This window comes from Enhydra lutris, unplaced genomic scaffold, assembly GCF_002288905.1.
Source record: "Enhydra lutris kenyoni isolate GAN:26980312 unplaced genomic scaffold, ASM228890v2 scaffoldscaffold38, whole genome shotgun sequence".
Lineage (NCBI taxonomy): Eukaryota > Metazoa > Chordata > Mammalia > Carnivora > Mustelidae > Enhydra > Enhydra lutris.
Window position 1 is genome coordinate 19,194,594 of NW_019154122.1, and position 22,378 is coordinate 19,216,971.

The window sequence follows — 22,378 nt, forward strand, 5'->3', positions numbered from 1 at the left end:
GTGATACTGAGGTAAGGTATGGTGAGGTAAGATGAGGTGAGGTGAGTTAAGATGAGATTAGGTGAGGTATGGTGAGGTAAGGTGTGATGATATGAAGTAAGGTTTAGTGAGGTGAGGAGAGGTGAGATGAAATTAGGTGAGGTGTGGTGAGGTGAGATGAGGTGGGGTGTGATGTAGGGAGGTAAGGTGAGGTAAGATGAGAGGAGATCAGGTGAGGTGTGGTGAGGTGAGCTGAGGTGTGGTGAGATAAGGTGAGGTGTGGTGTAGTGAGGTGAGGTAAGTTGAGGTGAGATTAGCAAGGTATGGTGAGGTGAGGTGAGGTAGGTGTGGTGATGTCAGGTATGGTATGGTAAGGTTAGTTGAGGTGAGATGAGGTATGGTAAGGTGAGGAGTTGTGAGGTGAGTATGGTGGGATATGGTGAGGTAAATCAGTACCCAACTTTCCATCTTCTAAAATTGTATAGGGTTTTCTTGTCCACTCTCTTTTCCATGTTCCCTGTGATTTGCACTGATGCCTTTTTTAGTTCGTCTCATTTCCACTGAGAGTTAATGAAGGAGTAGTGATATGTGCTATTGGATGGTTCCATTGGCCATGTTTTGCTGGAAGTCTACAGAGATTCTCTAAGACAATATTTCTTAAACTTTTCTGTCAGAGAATCCCTTTACATTCTTAAAAATTATTGAAGACCCGAAGAGCTTTTATGTTGATTATATCTTTTAATATTTACTGTATTAAATATTAAAGCTGAAAATTTTTTGTATTTATTCACTTAAATTAGCAAAACTGAACCTGTTATATGTAACAGAAAGAATCTGGTCTGTCAGAAGACGGCGGATTCTCACGCGCTGCATCTATGTTAGCCTGTTGTGATACTGTGTCATGAGACCTTTCGGAAGACTCCGCTGTACACTTCGGAAATGAGAATGAAGGAGGCAAATGATGTGTTAGCGTTGTTAGGAAAATGGTTTTTGATTTTGCAGACATTCTGCAAGGGTTTGCGGCCTTGGCCTGGGCCACACTCGGAGAACCATTGCTCTGAGACACCAGCAGCTTCTGTGCCCGCTGGCGTGAGCCGGTCTGGGTTTACCCCAGGGCTTCGGACCTGAATGACTTTCTCTGCTCTTTGTTTTTTCTCTTGCCTCGATTTCTAGAACGAGAGGCCCCGGAGTTTGCGGTTGAATTTCCTCCTCCGGAAGCGGGGAAGGGAGCTGGCGCGCCACGGCCCCCGTAAGAGCCCGGGGTGGGGCTGGGGGGGCAGCTTCCCCGCAGCTGCGCGGGCGGCCGCGGCGGGAAGGTGGGGCTGCGCTGCGAGGCCAGTCGGCGGCCTTTCCGCGTTCAGCCCCGAGCAGGGGCACAAGGCTGGCGCCGGCGCCCGGGACACGAGGGCGGCCCCCCCAGACGGACCGCGGGCCTGCGGGCTGCGGAGGACCCTGAGCCGCCTAGAGGAGCTGCGCCGGGAGAAGGAGCTTTGCATCCAGAGAACCAGGTGAGGGACGCTCGGGTGGCTCCTCGGGGGAGGGCGTGATGTCGGGGTCCTAGGATCGTCCCCCACTGGCCCAGGGACCCGCCCGCCACCTGCTCCCGGGCCACCCGCTGGGTGCTGGGTGCTGGGTGCTCCGCGGGAGGCTGCTTCTTCCTCTCCCTCTGACCCTCCTCCCACCCCGCCCCCTTATTCTCTCTCTCTCTGTCTCAAATAAATTTAAAAAGAAAAGAAAACGGGGGGGGGGCGGACCTGGGGGGGGAGCAACGGCGGGCCTGGCGAGTGATGGGCGGGCGAGCGCTGATGGGCGGGGCCATGCGGAGAAAGTGGTGGGCGGGGCAGGGTGGCCCCCCCCACCGCTCGGGGAGTTGTGGGTGGAGCCACCGATGGTTGGCGGGGAGAGCGGGGGTTGGGGGCCGGTGAGAGGGGGTGGGCGTGGCGAGCGGGGGGTGGGGGGAGCGGCGGTGGGCGGGGCAACCCTCGTTCCCGGAGGCGTCGGCGCAGCCCTCTGACCCTGCCGACCCCACAGGCCCCGCAGCTGGACCCTGGCGGTCCTTGATGGACAGACTTCCTCCTGCGTCCTGGGCGGTCGCGGGCAGCTGCAGAGGCTGCCCTCTCTGTTCCCGCCGGGCCTCGGCCGGGCTGGTGCCTGCCTGCGTGGGGCTTGCCCTCCGGTGGACCGCCCCGCCCCTGCAGGCCCCTCCCGCTCCACAGGCCCCTCCCGCTTCCGCGTGCTCCCCGGGTGTCTGTGCAGAAAAGTTCGAACCTGCGGAAAAGTTGGAAACTTTTGGGCATGGGTGTAGCTGTCGCTCGTGCACCGCGGATCGCCTTCTCCGGTCCCTTCTTTCTCCGTTCATGTGATTTCTTTTTGCTCAGCTGTTAGCCAGCAAACTGTGGAAATCGCAATACCTTACTCCTAAATACTAAAAACACAGAAGCATCCTGTGCAGAACCTCTGCTCGGTTACTTCCCCTAAGGAGACGGAGTCCTCGCCGCACCGCGCGCCCGTCCTGTGCAGCTCCTGCGCGTCCCCCGGACGTGGTTTGGAGCTGCTTTGGTTGTGCTAATCACAGGAACTAGAATTTTGAGTTGGGATCAGCCCGGGCCCACACATTGGTTGGTGGTCCTGATGGGTCTGTGAGTTCTGGATCACCGAGGAGGGGCTACAGCTGTGCGCCCTGTGCACAGCCCCCAGGGCTCTCCCCTCTGCCCTTGACAGGCCTGAGCTCATTCCTTTCTGCCGCTTCATGCTCATTCGCATTTGGGCTGAGGTCACCCAGGGGGTTTTCAGAAACCAGATGTCCAACACTGTGATCATGCAACCTGATGGTGGGAGAGAAATCCCTGGAAAGATGATGTGACCTCAGCCGCTGGCCTGGGAGAGGGGGACAGATGACCGTGTCCCCAGCCTAGGCAAGGGGAGCTGGAGGGAAAGGCCCACTCTGCCCTGAACCCCACTGTCGTTTTCTGAAGATGGGGAACAGTCAGAGGCACGTGGGGAGAGCTTGCGGAGAGGCCGCACTCCGGACAGCCATTCATCCAGATTCTGGCTTGTTTTCAGAGGAGAGCTGCGTGCTTGCCGTCAGAGGGTGGAGCTCATCACCAAACAGCAGGCGAGCGTGGCTGCGGAGACGGCTGCGGAAAGAGAGGCCAGCAACACGTAGGTCATCTGCCTGGGGCGCTGAGGGGGGCAGGTGGTCGGGGCTCAACCTAGTCCCAGGCCAACCGGGATCTGTGCTAACACCTGTGGCCTGCGGTGCTCGAGGAAGCAGACTAGCTGCCCTCCCGTGTGGGAAACAGACAACCCAAAATGGAAACAAAGAAACCAGTAACCACGAGGACAAGAAAGCTGGTGGCCGTGAGGTCAGGAAGGGTGACTACTTTGAGACAGGTGGTCAGGGAGCCCTCCTGAGAAGTTCCTCCAGGCTAGGACCTGAGTGACAAAAACAATTTGCCTGCAGTGACCAGGAGAGAACATTCTGGGGGGTGGGGATGTGCGAAGCCCCAGGAGTGCCCAACAAAGGGTCCACTCTGTGGGGACAGTGCAGGGGTACTAGTGGGCTTCAGGGAAGAAACGTCAGGACTGGCTTTGCCTTGAACACCCAGCCAGGTGGTGCCTCTACCGAAACTAGGGGGCAGGGCAGGCAGGGGGGTCCAGTGTCTGCGTGGCTGCTGCACAGACACACCAGCTTGGAGCTCCGCACGCACACGGGGCTGGCGTCCGCAGATGCGCCGAGTGCCCCTGGGAGCCAAATGGTGTCCACGCACTTCAGCCCTGTAATTTCATAGCAGCCCTTGGAGAGACTTGGGGACACTAGTGACCTGCCCAGGGTCACCCTGCTAAGAAGGGACGCCATGGGACTTTGGTCCCGGCGCTCTGAGCTGGAGCCCGAGGGCAGCTGCTCCACTTGCTGCTAGGAGAGGGAAGAGCGTCCACCACAGGGGCCAGCGCCAGGCCCCACTGGCCCCAGGAGGGCTGATGGGGCTCCTGGCCACTAGGTGCTGGGGTTTCAGGGGCCACAGGACAGACAGGGCCAGGAGCCCACTAGTGCTTGGAGCAGCAGCCCAGCCCCCACAGGGAGAGACAGGCTCTTCTGTAGGATTTTGAAATCCTCCTGATTCTGTGGACACAGCAGGCCAGGTGTCCGGAAACGATGCCCGGACCGACCAGCAGCTCACAGCCCCTCCCCAGCCGTCGTGGTACCCGCACAGCCGGGTCCTGTGGTCAGCGCCATCCTAGGCTCTTCCCGCAAGGCAGCGCCCCTGGCTACCCCGTTCATCACAGTGTCCCTGTCATTAAGTCAGAACACACCAGGGGTTTGGACGACTGGGTGGCGCGCCGGGCCAGCCCCAACTGCAGCATACCAGAGGGGAGACGTGAGAGGACGCAGAGTGGCCTTAGAACCGAGAGTCTCCCGCTGGCTTTTTGGCCTCCCCGCGCAGTCCTGGGGCAGGGGCGCCGGGTCCTTCCTGGATCTGAGTGGCCTGCGGTTCGGACGGGCTGGAGCCAGGGGAGCCGGCCCCTGGCGCTGGGGGAGAGTGGGCCGTGGCGTGACGCGGGCAGGTTGTCTGGCAAGTTCTGTGACGGGCCAAGCTGCCCGCGGTGGGCGCGGGACGTTGTACCCGTTGCCGTCCCCGCTGGCGGGTTTACACAGGTTTCTCTTGGGAAGATGAAAAGGCCATGAGAAGGCCACCCTGGTGGGTGGTGGCTGCAGGGGGTCTCGGGGCCAGGCCGCCCCCACCCGCCTCCCTTGCTCCCCTGCCCCTGTGTCTCAGCAGTGCAGCCGTGGGCCGCCTCCAGGCGGTGTCCAGACGCCTCTGCAGGGAGCTGGACACGGAGCGAGTCCTGCAGGCGCAGATCAGGGAGCTGCTACAGAAGGACGAGTGAGTGTGGCGCGGGCGGGGCGGGCGGGAGCCTCGAGCTTGACCTCTAACTGCCCTGAACCTGGAAGGAGCTCGTTCAGTCGTTGAAAGGACAAGACTTCACGTTTTTTTTAAATGTTTCCCACTTTCTCCATGTTTGTTTGCATTAGGAGACCTGTGAAACCTGCTTTTCCTTCCCCCTTTCCTGTCCTGTGCTAACCGAGCCGCCAGCACTGTTTGACACAAGTGTTTCAGGGGTGCCCCGGGCGGCTCAGTCAGCTAAGCGTCCGGCTCGCCCCGCGCCATGGGCTCAGGTGGTGGTCTCAGGGCTGAGAGGGAGCCCGCCCCCGGCTCTGCACTCAGCGGGGGTCCGCCTGACGTGCTCCCTCCTTCTCTCTCCACCCGCCCCCACACTCTCTTTCTTTCTATTAAAAAACGTTTTTTTAAGTGTTTCACAACCTTTGTGAAGGCTCCGCCAGAAGAGAGAGTGTTGCCTTGTCCTCAGTGTTTCGCAGACCAGATTGCAAATATCAGCTTTGCCTCTAGCTCCTTGAAGCAAGAAAGCGATCTAGGAGGGGTCAGAGCTCTTGTCCCTTCTGCCCTGCTCCGCCTGCATGGGGGCCCCCTCCCCCGAGTGCGGGCCAGGTGGCCTCTGGGAAACACGCAGGAAGGCACAGAGAGGACCAGGATAGGGCGTCGGCCGCAGGCCACACCTCTGCTGGAAGAACCATGGCGGCCCCCAGCAAGTCTCGGGGCCGGAGATCAGTCTGGAACCCCTCCCTTCTTGGAAGCTCAGCACAGTCCAGCCTGATCCCCGGCTCCTGTGGGCTAAAGCACAGCCCCCTCCCCATAATCTAGAGAGGAGGGAACGAGAGAAAGGTGGCCTGGATAGTGGATCCTTCTGTGAGCAAGCCAGAGAGGATGAAGGCATTTATTGGCCCTTGCTCGACAGTTGGCCTCAAGGCCAGGGCTCACCAACCAGCACCCAGCTGGGCAGTCATCTTCACCAGAGCCACAAAAAAGCTGTGGTCCTGCCTTGTCAGATTCCCAGATCCATCTGTGCTCCTGTGCGTGGCCGGGGTCCGGGTGATCTGTGCTCCTGCGCATAGCGGCGACCCAGTGCGTCCACAGTTGAGCACAAGCATTCTTTCAGCCTTTAGAGGGTCGGGAAGCCAAGAGCAGTGTGGCTGAGTGGTTCTGACTCAAGGTCTCCCCTAAGGATGGCAGTCAAGGCAGTGGCATCTGAAGGTTCACTGGGCTGGATGGGGGTCAGCTTCCGGGCCCACTTAGCTCTCCCCAACAGAGGCCTCCTCCTAGGGCTTCTCGGAACAGCCCCCCAGGCGAGCAATGTGGAGGAGGAGTGGAAGTAGCAAACCCAAAGCCCCGGTGTCATCTCAGAAGTGACGTGCCGTCCCTGCTGCCACATTTGGGTCCACAGAGGCCAGGAGGGGGCAGGTGCTCAGGGTGTGCATACAGGACACAGGGTCACGGGCTGTCGCCTTGGGAACTGGCCACCTCGTGTTGAGTCTCAAGTTGGCGCCCAGACGTGGTGTTGGCAGAACCAGCCATCGAGCCCACAGGCGCCTAGCACGTGGGGAACTGAGCCTCCTCCTCACCTTGGCACTTCCATCTCTAAGATGATGCCATTGCGTGGGGTCACGGTGGCGCACGGTGAGCTGAGCGACTGAGCTTCTCAGGGAATCGCAGCAGTGACAGGGACGCAGGTGAAGAAGGAAGCTCTGTGTCCAGAGAAAGCGGCTGCTCCCCAGAACACAGACCGCCATGCCCGGCTCGGGGCAGGACCGTCTGGATCGTGAAGGGCGTGTGCAGAGTGCGGCCTGGCCGGCCCTCTGCTGCGGGTGGACTGGGTGCTCAGCCCCAAGGGGCCAAGTCTGTGTACCTTCCCAAAACCTCCCGCATGCGTCTGGCCCTCTGACCTTCCTGTCACGGTTACCTCTCTCTGACTGACCATGCTATTTGGAGATTATTATTTGGAGAAAGTGGGACCTTAGTGAAACCCCCATCTATTTCAGGCCTAGGGACCCCATAATCAATCAGCCAAACCTTCCTGCCACCCATCCATGGCCAGAGCCCAGAAACCCCCAGAACCCCAGCCCCCCTCCCCTCCATGTCCCAGTGCTGCAGGGAGCCCCCTCCAAGGGCAGCGTCTCCCACCTGCGCCCCTGGCCTATTTCAGGGTGTCGCCCTGCCCGAAGGCCAGGTGGGGGCCGGGGCAGGCGGGTGCCATGGGCCATCCAGGTGGAGATCCAGGTTCAAGCAGGGCAGGGGCCGCAGGTGCTGAGGTGAAGGGGGAGCCTCACTCTCCAGCAGCTGCAGGCCCGGAGGGCTCCCAGGGGGACGAGCTGACCTTGATCGGAGTTGGTCAAAACTGGCTGACCGAGCCCTCCCAGACCCCTGGAGTGGACACTCCACGGAGGGTGCGGGCCCAGGTGTCCCACACCGTCACCAACACAAACAGAAGTGTCTCTCGTTTGAAGGAGCAGCATGTGGCGCGTTGCCATCCAGGAGAGACAGCTCGAGGATGCCCGGAAGTCTGTCCGGGAGGAGGAGGCGGCTGGCAGGAAGCGCCTCCGGGAGCAGGCGGCCAAGCAGCTCCGCAGGGAGGAGGAGGCCGCAGAGAAGGCGGAGCGGAACAGGCTGCTGAGGGTGAGGTGGGTGTTGAGGGCCTGCGGGCATTGGGGCTCTGGAGAGACTGGCTTGTCCCCGCTGAGCCCTGCCCCGGCCCATGGCCCGGCCGGAGTCCTCCTCAGTGCCACCCCTCCCCCTGCTGGACGTGACGCCCACTTTGCCTTCCGTTTCCTCCTCTGGCTGCTCCCAAGGGCTCAGACCCCGCAGTTCCCGGGGTGCGGGGGCCTCCTGTTGGGCCACTCCTGAGCTGGGCAGGGCACGTCCGCACGTGCGCCATGGCCCCGTCCCACTGTGAAGGGAGCACCCCACTCCCTGGGCACAGCCCCCAGCTCCTTTCCTGAGGTCCTCGCAACTCTTCCCCTCCCTGTCCCAGCCAGTCCACTGCCAGATTGCTCTGGGAACCAAGCCCCCCGTCACTCGCGGGGTCCTCAGCCACCCCTCCCCTCCAGTTGGGTCCTGGTCCTGTCCGTGGTGCCCGTCCTGCCCCGTGTCCCCATCTTGGCCCTCGCCCTTGGCACGAGCACACAGGTGCCGCCAGCCTGGCCCTTCTGGACACCTGTTCCTCAGGTGGGCGTGGCCCCTGCAGAGCTGAGGCTCACGCGTGTCTGTTCCCACTGCCCTGTGCCCCCGCAGGAAGTCCACGTACCTCCAGAAGGAGCATGGGCTCGGGCACCAGAAGCTGGTGGAAGACGCCCAGAGGAATCGCAAGACGGCAGTGAAATTCCTGAAGGCTTCCCTGAGAAGGTAGCATTTTCAGACTCTCTTCCCGTTGACACCCCAGAGGAGAAACAGAAGAATGGGTCCTTTGTTTTTGTTTTAAAATTCCCCAATTTTATTATTAAATCATCACCTTACTGTTAAAAAATAATAAAACTGTGTTTTTAGTTTTGAGCTGATCACCTGCTTGTTCTCAGAAGAGGACCTCCCATGAGGTGGCGACAGCCTCCAGTCCGGGGAGACGTGTCTCCGCATGTCCTCGTGACAGACGGACGGACGGACAGACAGACGCCCCACACAGCACTGTGCCTTCCATGTCGCCACAGTCCGTTATTTCCCTGGTGGACATGCCCAACCCCCAGGCTCCTCCTGGTCCTGTTCTTGCGCATCAATGAGATTTTGGTCCTTCTGGTGAAAAATGCGCCTTCCCCCAGATGCCGGGAGCAGGAGGAGCAGGAGGAGAAGGAGGCCCGGGCACACATGAGGAGGCGCATGGACGCGGTCCTGGCCCTGAAGAACAGCGTCACAGCCAACAGGGTAGGTGCCCGGCTCACAGCCATCATCCCTGGAGGGACAGCCCAAGAGCCTCCTGACACCCTCAGGACCCTGTGCAACCCTCCAGGAGCCTGTCCAGGCAGGCGTGTATCCTTCCGGGCAGGGCTCCACACCTGCACACTGCTTGGCCCGCCCTGCCGCGTCTTCCTGAGTCCCCGCTCCTCCAGACGGGAGTCCCATGTCCTCAGACTCCCCACTCAGTCACTCCCCCAAGGATCTGTTGTCCCCCCCCCCCCGTCTGTGCTGGCCCTAGCCAGGTCCTAGCTGGGCAGGAAGAAAGCCCCCAGACCTGTCCTCAGGGGGCCTGGTCTGTGGGAGGAGTGATGACAAGGCGACAAGGCTCCAGGAGGACCAGGGCTTCCTGAGGCCGTGGGCAGGGGTCCAGGATCTTGCTGGAGGAAGCGACACCCCGGGGGCCTCGGATATGGCAGTTGGGCCTGGAACGTTGAGAGGGGAAGAAGGGGAACAGCATTTGCCAAGGCTTAGAGGCAAGAGAGAGCAGGCCTCTTGGTGGGAAACCCAGGGAGGCCAAGAAACAACGAATGGGCAGAGGCCGGCAGAAGACAGCAGTCGGCGCCCTCAGGCTGCAGGAAGCCTCTGAGGGTCTTGAGGAGGGAGGGTTAGTAGGTGGGGGGGGCAGGTGAGGGGGCGGGGCTCTGCAAACTTCTCTTCAGGAATCTCAGAGCTGGTTTAACTTCACCAGTGAGACAGAAAGTTCCGGGGTGTGTGTGCACATGTGTGTGCCAATGCTCTCTATTCCCAAGGAAACGCTCCGGAAATTTCAAGCATGGAGCCAGGCGAAGGCGGAGCTGGCTGAGCAAAAGGCCCAGACCGAGAAGGAGATGATTCTGGCCCAAGGTGGGGACGCCTTCAAACACCTTTTCCATCAACGCAGGTACCAGGAGCTGGAAGCCCAGAACCGGTGAGTGCGAGGCGCGCTCCAGGGGAGGGGCCCCTGGGCCAGCCCATTCAGGCAGGCTGCTTCTCTCCCCGGGCTTCCCCCTCGCATGGAGGCTCCAGCCCTCCCGCCACACCCTGCTCCCCAGACCCCAGCACATGGGGCCTCCCCCCGGCCCCAGAGCCTTCTGGCCCTGTCTCCCCGGCGCAGCCCTCCTCAGGCTCCTGGCCTGGTTTCCCGGTTTCTCAAGAGCTGCCCTGAGACCCCAGAGTGGCTTGCTCTCCCTGTCTCTGGGTGGTCCATGACCCTCCTCTCGGGGTCTCTGGGCAGCCTGGGCTCACCCTCCTGGGCTCCCCTCTCTGATTTCCTCCAAAAGAGCACACGGTACTGAGCCTCCTCACTATCCTGCATCCTTGTCATTCTCCCTGGGACCCCCCCTCAGCCCTATGGGGTCCCCGTACCTCGCCCCCCAGGCTGCCCCTGCCCTGCTTCACGCCCCCAAGCCCCCCGCAGGAGTGGGCTTCTCGAGTTCCCAAGATCACGCTCCTGCGGGGCGTGTCCCTTCTCCCACTACCAGCCCCCCAGCCCCCAACCCATCATGGCCACCGTTAGGGTCTACCCAGGGGTGGCCTCCTGGTCGTCTCCCTGGGGATAGCATCTCTAGCCTAGGAGTCACCGTGCCCTGAGTGTCACCACAGGAGCTTTGCCATCACCCCACCCCACTACAGGCTCCCCAGGGCAGCTCCACCAAAGCCCCTGACCCCCGCCGTCTTGCACAGGCCTGGCACAGGGAGGGCCAGCGGGGAGGAGCCGGGATGAGTGAGTGTGGCCTTGCTTTGTGCCTCAGTGGGTGTGCCCCAGCCGCCAGCCTGGAAGCCAGGGGCCAGGGGCCGCACTTGTGGGGTCAGGTTTATTGTGGGTCCTAGGCCTAGGCCAGGCTGGGCTGGAATTTTAAGTCCAGGGTCTCCAGCCTGGCAGCCCTCCTGGCCTCATCTGCTCCCTCAGGAGCCAGGGGCTCGAGCCAGGAACAGTTCCTTGCAACCTCTGCCCGGGGGCTGGACCTGGGTCCCTGCGGAAGTGTCTCCTGAGGGTCACCGTGCTGAGCCAGGGCCACCTGCCCTCACAACCCTCCACCCCAGAAGCCGATCGAACCGTGCATGTCGCCCACTCTGGCCCACATGGTGTTTTCCCACAGCACCTTCGAGGAAGAGCAGAGGCTCAGAAAGCAAGAGATCGTAGGTCGGATTCTGAAAGAGGAGGCCAAGGAAGAGAGCAGGAAGAGGAAACAGTCGTCCCCTGCCAAGGCCCGGGACCGGCCAACTCTGCGGGAGAAGACGTGGAGTTACATCACGGACGTCTGTGAAGGGAGGGACACAGCAGTCCCTTACTGTCACCTGCTGGTGAGCCGGGAGCCCTTGCCAGTCAAAAGTGCGCACCTCCAGGGGCGCAGACGGATGACCCGAGGGCCCAGGACCTGGAGTCATTGTATCAACCCCTCCAGCTAAGATCCAACAGAAGAAACTGCCCGTCCTGCCCCAGGATGTCTCCAGTGTGCTCTTCCTCAGGCTGTCCTTGTTGTGGGGACCCCACGGGGGCGGGCGTGTCCTCTCCGCAGCAGGCGGGACGGCAGGCCACAGGGTGCCCACCAGAGAGCTGTCTTTTCCTGGGTGATGCCACAGGCACACAGACCCAGGTCTCTGGTGCCCCATCCACATGGGAGCCACTCCCCTGGGGACTCCACTGGAGGAGGCATCGCCTGCAACATGGTGGCTCAGGTCGCCTGACCCGTCCCTATGTAACTGAGACAGGCCAACGAGCAGAGGCCAGTCCCGGCCCAGGGGGCATTTGTGCCTCAGACTCCTGTGTCCTCCCTCTCGTGCATGCCCTCATCCCTTCACGCCGGCATCCCTACTGAGGGCCAACTCCGGCCAGCCCCCCCGGCAGGTGACCTATTGACCTGTCTTTGGGGATGTGGGGCAGGAACATGAGGCCCCCCCCACCTGGGCCCAGTGCAGCACTTCTGCCCTTGTATACCCCAAAACCTCAAGGTCCGGGGCACTGGCTCCAACCAATGCACGGCCGCGAAAAGCCCCTCGGGGCACTGCCCTCGGCCTCTGTGGGGCCTTCACTCTGTCCCAAGGTGGTCTTCAGTCTTCTCCTGCTTCCCAGCCCCGTGTCCACACTGAGCTGGCTCACCTCCGGGCCTTCCTCCCTGCCGCTTCCTCCTCTTGCCCCCCCAGGCCCTCTGGCCCCCTGGCCGGAGTCTCCAGCCAGCTGCCCCAGGAGCCTTCCCTGCCCATCCACACTGGGAGCCCTGTAGGGAGGCTGTGCCCAGGCCCCACTGAAGCCCAGTCCCAGGACCAGGCGTCCTCCGAGGGGTAACCATGAAGGACTTTTCCGGGGTGTGGTTCATAGGAGCAAAAATTAGAAATCGTGCAAAACTAAGGGTTGGTGAGAAGATACCAGTAGGTGTCTTGTGGATTCTTTTGTGGGTGTTGGAGAAAAATATTTAATGCTGTATAAAGATACTTACATTTTATTTATTTTTTATTTTTTATTTTTAAAGATTTTATTTATTTATCTGACAGACAGAGATCACAAGCAGGCAGAGAGGCAGGCAGAGAGAGAGAGAGAGAGAGGGAAGCAGGCTCTCCACCGAGCAGAGAGCCCGATGCGGGGCTCGATCCCAGGACCCTGAGACCATGACCCGAGCCGAAGGCAGAGGCCTTAACCCACTGAGCCACCCAGGCGCCCCAAGATACTTACATTTTAAATGGGAAAAGTTACAAAACAAACTGTGTTTCGGTCCCCGGGTAAGCCCCAAGGGGCTCTCTGTGAGGGTTATTTTCTTCTCGCTGATCTGTAACGTCCCTATTTTCTGTGATTAGTTACCACATTCTCTTCCCCAACAACAGGATGGCGATGGGGCCACACACCCCAGAGCCTCACAGTTACTGGAAGCCATTTCCAGTGAGTCCGTCCAGGGAGACCCCGGGAACACCAGCTGGGAAGATGACACACTGGCCGAGCCGGAGATCCCCGGGCTCTGGAAGGAAGACTACAAGCCGTACCAGGTGAGCGCTTCCTGCTTCCAGGACCTGAGGTTGGAAATGCGGGGCTCCTGATGGCCTGGAGCCAAGGCTGCAGACTGAGCCCCGTGCCCTCACTCCCGTCGCCCAGGGGGACAGTGTTATTTGTGCCGCTCCCTGCTGCACATTTCAAAACCTTCCTGTTGGCCTGATTTAAAAATCTAGGAAACTGGCGTTCCTCCTGGTTGTGCTCTCTCTCTTTCTCTCTGTCAAGTAAATAAATAAAATCTTTTTTTTTGTTTTATTTATTTATTTTTGACAGGGTTGCCATTCTCAAAGGTCAGAGAAATTTCTAAGATACAGTGTTTCTGGATTTCACAGATATTTCGCAAAATTTCTCAAAATATTCCTGCAGGCAAGATGAAGCTGTTGGGCTACAGAACAGAACCATAGAACCTTTAAGTACACAACTTCAATGGTCATCACAAGGCTAAGAATTAATGGGAACATGGCCCTTTGGAAGGAGATGTTTAAAAGAATGTCCACTAGACAATCTTCATTGACCCTGTCCTAATTAGTTCAACACGAATGAAATATTTTTTTAAAAAGCTTAAAAATCTAGGAAACTGGGGTATCTGGGTAGCTCAATCAGTTAAGCCTCCATGTCATTTTTTTATTTTGCTTTGTTGCTACCGAGACATTAGCTCTTTATTTTATTTTTTTTAAAAGATTTGTTTATTTATGTGAGAGAGAGTAAGAAAGAGCACGGCTGGGGGCGTGGGGTGTGGGCAGAGGGAGTGGGACAAGCAGACTTCCCACTGAGCGTGGAGCCTGACCCGGGCTCCGTCTCTCAACCCCAAGATCACGGCCTGAGCCAGAATCGAGAGTCAGACGCTATCTGAGCACTGAGGTGCCCAGGGCCAGCGCGGAGCCTGCTTGAGACTCTCTCTCTCCTGCGGCGCCTGGGGGGCTCAGTTGGTGACCGTCTGCCTTGGACTCCGGTCATGGTCCCAGGGTCCTGGGATGGAGCCCCCTGTCGGACTCCCTGCTCGGCAGGGAGCCTGCTTCTCCCTCTCCCACACCCCCCTCTCGCTCTGTCTCTGTCAAATAAATAAATTTAAAAATAAATAATTTATTTAAATTTAAATTTATTTAAATTGTTTGAATTATTAAAATAATTTGTTTATTTAAAAATAAATAAATAAATAAGATCTTAAAAAAAGAAAAATATTCTCTCTCTCCCTCTGCTGCTCTCCTGCCAAAAAAATAAAAAATAAATAACTCTGGTCTGCCATTACTTCCCAGAAATGTGCCGGGGCCCTGGATGGGTCTACTCTTCCCGTCTGTCCTTTCTCTCTGACGTAGGGACCGCCGGCCTCGCGATCACTGGGCTCCCTGAGCGGCCTGCCGGGCGGTGCTGTCCCGCGGCTGCTCTGGCCCTGGCTCCGCGCCGCTCATCTCTGCAGCCACTGACCGGGCTGCTCTCGGCTGTGGGGAGAGCGCCTCGCTGGGCCCGGGCTGGCCCTCGAGTGTTAGCTGCCGTTTCCCGGAACCGCAGGTTCCCAAGGAGGAGGTGGACCGGAAGCCCGTGGGGGGGACGAAGATGGACAAGGACATCCTGGCCCGCACCGTGGAGCAGCTGCGCAGCAGAGTGACCCACAGGCAGGTGGTGTCCGGGCGCGAGTTCCGAGGTCGCCCCTTCAAGAGCAAGCCGCGGCTTGTCCACTTCAAGGTGAGCCCGAGAGCCCGCCGGGCCGCAGTCGCGGTGCAGCACTACCGGCCCCCCGTGCTGAGGGTGCCGGGGGGTCAGACAGCAGCCCCGGGAGGGCCCTCGTCCCAGCCAACGGCCTCCCTGCGAAGGGATGTGAGGAGGTCAGCGCTCACACGTCGTCTCAGTCACCAGACTTTGCAGGACAGGGTGCTGGCGGGCTCCTGGGACGGCACACTGTCCCCTCCGTGACACAGAGCCGGGTGCCAGCCCCGGCCGCACGCTGTCCGGGGTCCCCGGGGAGCTGTTCCCCGCTCCCGCTCTCCGGGCTCTTCCCGAGTCTCCGGAGGCCCTTCCTAAGTCGGGAGACCTTGGGAATTGTTGCTGAGCTCTTAGGGTGCTCCCCATGCTGTCTCTGCCGCCGTCCTCACGTCGTCAGCACGTGGACATAAGGGCACATGGGGAGAGGCTGCCACGTGCTCAGAAGAACTTCTCTGGTTTTTCCAGGATTTTGATATTGGCAAAGTGTACAAGAAAAAGATCACGTTGACAAACGCCACCTACACCATTAACTTCTGCAAGCTGGTGGGCGTGGAGGAGCATCTCCGGGACTTCATCCACATCCAGTGAGAGGCCACGGGGTGCGGCCCGGGGGTGCGGTCCCCTGTGTGTCAGAGCTGCTGCCCCACACCCAGGTGGCCTTGGTCTGGGCTAATGCCTTCCGCTGGGAGGCAGCTCAGTCTGTCAGCTTGGGTTGGCCTGTCTGGGGTCAGCCCCCGCCTCCGTGATCAGGGCTGTGGCAGCCACATTTCTTCCCTGTCCGTGTTTTGGTGCCGCCCACTCTGGGTAAGATGTCCCTGGTGGTTGTTGGGCCTTTTCTGTGAGAAGGTTAAAGCCATCCCTGCCTCAGGACTGTCCCTCCAGCTGTCTTTGCATGTCCTCTCTGTCACCGTGCTTCTACGTTCTTCTTCTACGACCCCACTGGTGTGTGAGTTGGACCTTTTCACATCTACCCGGTCCCCTTTAACGCTTGCTTCTCCCCTGCTTTACTTCTCCCCTCCTTTCTCTCGAGCTGACCTGCTTGTGTCTGCGGCGATGTCTCTCTTTGCTTCTGCTCCTTAGCATTTTGCCTTCGGTTTTAAAAAAGCTTCTTCCTGGTTTCCACCAGCTTTTAGCTGATGCATTTGGAAGCCTTCGATGACCCAGGACAGCTCTAGGACTCCTGGCGGGAGCGCGTGGGTGCAGGGCAGGTCCCCACTGCCCATCCCCACCTCCTGTCCCTGCACTCTGCGCTCGCTGACCTGGGCTCTGGTCAGCTTCTCCCATGCGGGACATGCTGTCCACTTCTGGGGGCTGCTTGTAGGTCAGACGGGGCATCTGCGTTCCCCCTTCTCTCTCTCCAGCAGTGCTGTAGGCCCTTGTGCCATCTGCAAAGGTCTGTGTGGGCAGAGCCCAGCTGGGAACTGCTGCTGGCCCCATTATTCTGTCCTGCCGTCCTGCTGTCATGCTGGAGGCACGGGATTTACTTGTGGTCTACTCGGACTTCACGCTGGTCTCTGGGTCTCTGGGGGGTGTCTAGGGGCCCGACTCAGGGTGTCCGCTCCCTCAGCACCCGAAGCACTCCCCAGTGGGGCTGGAGCTGGAGTCCTGCCCTGAGGTTGTCCCCACCCCCATCTTCGGTTCCTGTGGCTTCTGCTGGCACGTCGGTGTCAGCCCGAAGGTCCAGCCCTTGGGTGGTGTCTGGCTTTCCCTCTGGTCTCCTTGAGATGTCCTTGTCTCCGGGGTCCTGAAGCTCCTCCGCAGCACAGCAGGCTTGGGCTGGTTTTCTTAGACACATTAGGGCTCACTGAGGACCCAGACCTCTGAACAGCTGTGGACGTCTCCCTAGCTGGTGTCCAGGTGTGTTCTCGAGGCCGACACTCAGTCAGCCCTTCTCCCTCCGCGTCTACTTGGCTGTTGAAATTGTGTCAGTGGACATACTTCTCATTTCCAGGAGCCCTGCACCCTGCCTCAGGCCAGTGGCTACCTCGCGAACACGTCTGGCTCCTTTCCAATGTCTGTGGTTCTCTATTTCTGTCCTTGGTCATTTTAACATGACTTCTTTTAAAGTCACCATTCAGTCGTTCTCTTACCCGAGGCCCTTGGAGTTTGGCCCTGCCATCTGCACGTGTGTTGTTGGTGTCCACGTGTCCTTTCCAACAAGGGAACCCCATCTTATCACCAGTGGGACTCTGCCCTCCCCCAGGGGGTCTCTGTGATGTGGCGTCAAGAAACCTCCCTTCCCACATAGACAAGTTTTGGTTCTGCCTGGTGCTGTGGGGTCACTACCAGCCAGGGAGGAGACGATTACATCAAATCGTAGCTTATACATTTCTAACCCAAACGCCAAGTACTCCCCACTGTAGGAATTCTCTGGGAGCTTCTTTTCCTCACTCAGGCTCCAGACCAAGACAGGCTGACTGCCCCCTGAGTCTCCCTGTGGAGCTGGGGCTCTTTCTTGGGATCTTTCACTACAAGTGGGGTTCCGAGGGTCCTGACTGTGTGCAGGGTCAGTGCCAGCCCCCTGCCTGGCTCACAGCCCTCACACTGGTATTAATATCCTGCCCGTGGCTCCAGGCGGGTACACTCGTGTCCCCTGGGGGGCACTGCTGTTCACTGCATGGCACCCGGCCCCTCCCTCCCTCTGCACCCATTACGTGAGTGTGTCCTGGGCCCTGGGACCTGGGGCTCGGTGCCTAGGACGGGCAGGAAGGGGTCCAGAAGGCCCGCTCGGTGGCTGCTCTGGGCCGTGGCTACAGCGCAGCTGATTCCAGCCCAACCACACGTTCCCTGTCAATCTGATCGCGTGTCACACAGATGGTTGTACCCACAGCTTTGATCCCCCTGGTCCCATGTCAGCTGGGATGTCCTGCGAAGTACTTGTCACCTTCAAGCCCATGGTGAGTGTCTGTTCCGAAACCAGATGGTATGAAGGGACTTTCCTCCATCGTGAGTGGGTGGTGGGGGGAACCAGGTCTCTGCCCCTCCCCAGGCTCTGCAGACACTCAGGTTGTGGTGACGGAGGAGGGACGCACAGGGCTCCATAGGGGTCCCACAGGCCCCTGTTCTAGTTCCAAACATGGTCATCCACGTTTCTGATGTTAGGAAGAATTACAAGCCTGCCCTGATGTTTGCTAGCCAGCAGGTGCGATCTGGTGCTGTTCTTGGGTCTAAATGGGGCGTGTTGGAATGTTCTAGTGGGCCCCGGCCAGTGCGAGACTCCCGTCGGCCACCGTGTGGATGCCCAGGTCCAGCCTGTGGTCCTGGAGCCACAGCATGTGTCCCTGGGTCAAGTTACAAAGTCACAGTGGTTGGGGGTTTCTATTTTTTAGATCAACAAAGATCTGGAAGGAAACGTCTCATTTATGGCTCAGACAGGGGGATTTTCTGTTCCGCTGAAGTGCTCCACGAAGAAATGTGCAGTAAGTGCAGAGACGCCCGACCCAGTGCCTCTGGGGAGGCCCTGGTGGCATCTCTATGGTGTGTCCCGGGTCCCTGCTCCATCTCATGCAGCCCCCGTGAGGCTGGGGCCAAGCCCTGGGCAGGGAAGCCCAGACCGCAGGAGACCTGGGGGCTCGTCTCAGGACATGCCAGGCGCCCAGCAATTCCGTGAGGTCCCCTCGATTTCCCTTTTAAACGATGGTCACCATGGGGTGCATCACATCCCCAGGCCTGATAGCTGAAATTTGCACCTGAGGGCCACCTTCCCCGTTTTGCCCACCCTGCCTCCCGCAGCCACCGCACTGCCGTCCGCATCTATGAGCTTGGGTTTTGTAGATCCCGCACGAAAGGGAGGCCACACCACATTTGTCTTTCTCTGCCTGCCGCGTCTCACTTCACATGGAGCCTTCAAGGCTCGTCTGTGCTGCTCCAAACAGCAAGATCGACTTTATCCGTCTGGTCGCCCGCGGCAGACACGTAGGTTGTCCGCACTGGTTGGTCCTTGTGAATGATGCTGCTGTGATCCGGGTGCGGCTGTCTCTCTGAGTTAGCGCGGTCGCTGCCTTTGGATGCGTTGCCGGAAGTGCCGTTGCCGAGTGCAGAGTAGCTCTGTGTTTAACTTTTTGAGGAATCTCCATGCTGTTTTCCTAGTGGCGGCACCAGTTTGATTCCCCTTCTCCACGCCCTCACCGACCCCTGTTGTTTCTGGCGTTTCTGAGTCTCACCATTCTGATAGCTGGGAGGTGGTGCCTTGCTGTGGGCTGACCTGCATTTCCCTAATGGTGAGCGACGTTGAGTAATTTCCGTGGGCCTGTTGGCCATGCACATCGCTCCTGTGGAAGAGCGTGTGCTGGGTGTGGAGAAGGGCTGCATCCCCAGCGATCACCCACCTGATTGCCTCATCAATAAGAACAGCTTTAATTTTATTCTCTATTTAAAAAAAAAAAAAAGAAAGAACAGTGTTCAGGTTCTCTGCCCATTTTTAACCGAACTGTTTGTTTTTTCATTATTGAGTGGTGTGAATTCTTCCTATATTTTGGATGGCAAGTATTTTCTCCCATTCTATAGGTCGCCTTTTCATTTTGTCTGCCTTTGCTATTCGGAACTGATTCTTTTAAAAATCGTTTTATGTGTTTTTAACTTTTATTACTGAGCTGTGGCTGGCAGACGAGGTCGTGTTAGTTTCAGGACGTTGATTCGGCAGTGTTCCATGCCTTGCTCAGTGCTCGTCGGGATTTTTTTTTTTAGAGATTTTATTTATTTATTTGACAGAGATCACAAGTAGGCAGACAGGCAGGCAGAGAGAGGAGGAAGCAGGTCCCCGCTGAGCAGAGAGCCCGATGCGGGGCTCGATCCCAGGACCCTGAGAGCATGACCTGAGCCGAAGGCAGAGGCTTAACTGTCTGAGCCACCCAGGCGCCCCAGGATCTTTTTTTTAATTAAGAAAAATTTCAGGGCGCCTGGGTGGCTCAGCGGGTTAAAGCCTCTGCCTTCGGCTCGGGTCATGATCCCAGGGTCCTGGGATCGAGCCCCGCATCGGGCTCTCTGCTCTGCGGGGAGCCTGCTTCCCCCTCTCTCTCTCTCTGCCTCTCTGCCTACTTGTGGTCTCTGTCTGTCAAATAAATAAATAAAATCTTTAAAAAAAAAAAAAGAAAAAAGAAAAATTTCAAACGTGAGGAAAAGCAGAAAAACAGCAGAGGATGTCTGCGCCCGGATCCCACCTGTGTCAACATTTGCCACATTTGCTTGGTCAGTCTGTCTGTCCGTCCTTCTGTCTGTCTGTCTTCTGATCTGATTGCGCGTAAACCAGCAACATCATAACACTTAGAGAACTTCCACCAGTCTCTGGGATAAAGGGGGACGTTCTCCCGCAGAAACCGGCACCTCGTGGCCCCTCCTGAGTGAGGAAGTCCACACTCCCTGCAGTGATGCCGTGTAACCAGCCGTCCCCAAATGCAGCGGCTGATCGCAGCAGCAAGCGTGTCGTCCACGGTCACGGGTGTGCGGGCTGGGCTTGGCCGGGCAGCCCCATCCAGGCAGCAGTGTTCCTGGCAGGAGCTCCCCATGGACACCTGTTGTGGCGTGTAAGTCCACGGCTCTGTCCTGACGGGCAGGCACAGCCATCATGCTTTCCAGAACTCTCCCACCTTCCAGAATGGAACTCTGTCTTCAGGCAGTGCTCCCCACTGCCCCTGCTCTGGCCCCGGCCCCTCCTCACCTTCTGTCTCTAGGGATCTGAACGCACTCGGTGCCTTATGGAAGTGTGATCCCGCGGTAGGTGTCTCCTGTGACCGTCTGTGACTTTCTGTGACCTTCTGTGACTGTGACGGGACTCATGCACGTTGCCGTATGGGTCAGAGTGTCTGTCCCAGTAGAGGTGGACTGGTGCACAGGCCCAGCTTCCACCCCGCCAGCCCTCGTTCCCTGCGCCACTGTCGTCTTCTGGGTTTAGCTGGTTGTTTTTAGAGTCAAATGTTTAAACTCCTTCTCGTTCCCTTCCGTGTAAAATCCGTAGCTCTGTCCCGGAGGTTACCAAGGGATTACGTTCCGCATCCCAAAGTCACAGTGGCTTTGTGCCACAGCACAGACGGTCCGCTCCCCACGGCTCGGCCCGTCCCTTCCGGGTGCGAACGTCACAGCACTACACCCTGTGACGGTGCGTCCAAGACCGCAAGCTCACAGTGTCGTGACTGCATGAGTCTCTTAACTTATGTGGAAAACAAAACGTGGGTTACAAACCAAAGCAACAGTAACATTAGCTTCTAGACCGATACCTGCTTAAAACAACTGCAGCGGCGGCCGCAGCGACATCGGTCTCCTAAGTCATGTGTGGAGAGAACAAAACCCACGGTTACAGCACCGGGACGAAAACACTGGCTTTCCCGTCGCCCGTGCGCTCGCCTTTACTGGGGCCTCCAGCAACGATCTCCCCGGGTCTCCGTTTGGCCCCCAGGCTCCAGGCACATTTCCTGCAAGTCCCTCAGCTTTTGTTCGTCTGGAAATGTCTTGGTTTCTCTCACTTTGGAAAGACAGTTTTGCTGGAGAAGAGTTTTGGCTGACGGGGGTTCCCTTTTGGTCATTTGTACACATTGGCCCACAGCCCTCTGGCCTCTGGGGCTTCTGAAATCTGGTGACCGTCTTGGTGTGGCCTCATGTATGTTGGTGTCACCTCTCCCCTCCGTCTCAAAGGTCTGATTATAATGTGTCCCCGTGCGGGTCTCATATTCCTGTCTCTCGTCACACTCGGGCACCTGGAGCCGTATTCCTCGTCTCCTGCCGCTGGGCCCCCTGAGACGCGGACACCGGCCCACGGTCCCCCAGGCTCTGCCGCTTCCTTTCAGACTCGACACCCCGTTGTCATATCTTAGCGTCCTCTGAGACTTTCTCCAGCCGGCCGCTGGTGCTCATGCCAAGACCGGTCTCCCGATAATGTGGCGACGGCCCACACCCTCTCCGGACCCCCAGCGCGGCACCACCTGCCCCCTCCCCAGCAAGCGTGGCTGTCACCTCAGATTTTTAGCAATGCCCATGCCTCCTGCCTGAAGCAGCCCCTTCCTTAGGCTGGACAAGTCTCCTGGGGCAGCGTGCTCCCCCGGTCCCACCGCCTGGGCCTCCCACCCCCAGGGGAAGGCCGGTAGTGCCGTTTTCTGTACTAAGCTGCTGTTTTCTCTCTGTTTTCCCTCGTTTCCTAGTCTGTAGCATGAGGAGGAGTCAGGACAGACCTCGCTTGTGAGGGTGGCAGGTTAGGTTCTCTTTCTTTCTGTTTCCTTGTGGATTCATGGGTTCTGCGCGTTCCACATGCTTTCGTGGTTTAGTGTCTGTTCTTGGTGCTCACCTTGCCCCCTCACCGTGGCCATGGCAGCCCTGGGCCCCAGCTTCGGTTGACACACAGCGTGTGTGCTGCGGCCCTGGGCCGTGACAGCTCTGCCAGTGGCCGCCACGCCTCATGGAGGCCGTGGGGAGCTGACGTTTGCCAGGGCCTCCCGCCTCCAGGATGGCCACTGCTCCCTGGCTTGGAAGCCGCCCCACACCATGTGGACACGTGCCCCACAGCACGGGGCACACTATCTGCTGGGCAACGAGCCTCAGAAATAGTGAGTGCGTGGGGGAGTCAAGCTTCAGACCCCGGACTCAGTCATGGGAGAAGGCCGGGCACTGGGAAGCCCAGCTCCCCTGGAGGGCAAGGCCTCGGGTTCTTTTCTGGATGGACCTGGAAGCACTCATCTGCGGCCTGGCCCGTCTCCAAGTACATAGAAGTCCAGCATCCCCCAGTCCAGTCCGCCCAGCACGGGATCCCTGTGTCCTCAGGGCTCTTCTGCACTTTGGTCGTGAGGCCACCTGGGGGAGCTGCAGGGACGAGGGTGCCCAGGACCGACGCGTGGTTGTTTCCGTCCCAGAGGTGAGGTGGCCCACATGCTACCCTGCCGCCCCCAAAACTGGCTCCCAAGGCATTGGTCTTCCCGGTCAGAGGGAAGGGGGCAAGGCGAGGTCCCCGCAT

General features: G+C 58.9%; 1 protein-coding gene across 1 annotated transcript in view; it reads left to right on the forward strand.

Moving 5' to 3' along the window:
* The window catches only part of LOC111154854 (cilia and flagella associated protein 74), a 61,075-nt gene that overhangs the window by 11,038 nt on the left and 27,659 nt on the right, over window positions 1–22,378 (forward strand). Inside the window, 14 exon segments of the mRNA XM_022514790.1 lie at window positions 1,153–1,241; window positions 1,360–1,487; window positions 3,043–3,141; window positions 4,758–4,865; window positions 7,343–7,516; window positions 8,127–8,237; window positions 8,645–8,747; window positions 9,530–9,687; window positions 10,859–11,063; window positions 12,579–12,737; window positions 14,251–14,424; window positions 14,908–15,026; window positions 17,273–17,339; window positions 17,772–17,861. Coding sequence (XP_022370498.1) covers window positions 1,153–1,241; window positions 1,360–1,487; window positions 3,043–3,141; window positions 4,758–4,865; window positions 7,343–7,516; window positions 8,127–8,237; window positions 8,645–8,747; window positions 9,530–9,687; window positions 10,859–11,063; window positions 12,579–12,737; window positions 14,251–14,424; window positions 14,908–15,026; window positions 17,273–17,339; window positions 17,772–17,861 — 1,784 coding nt within the window.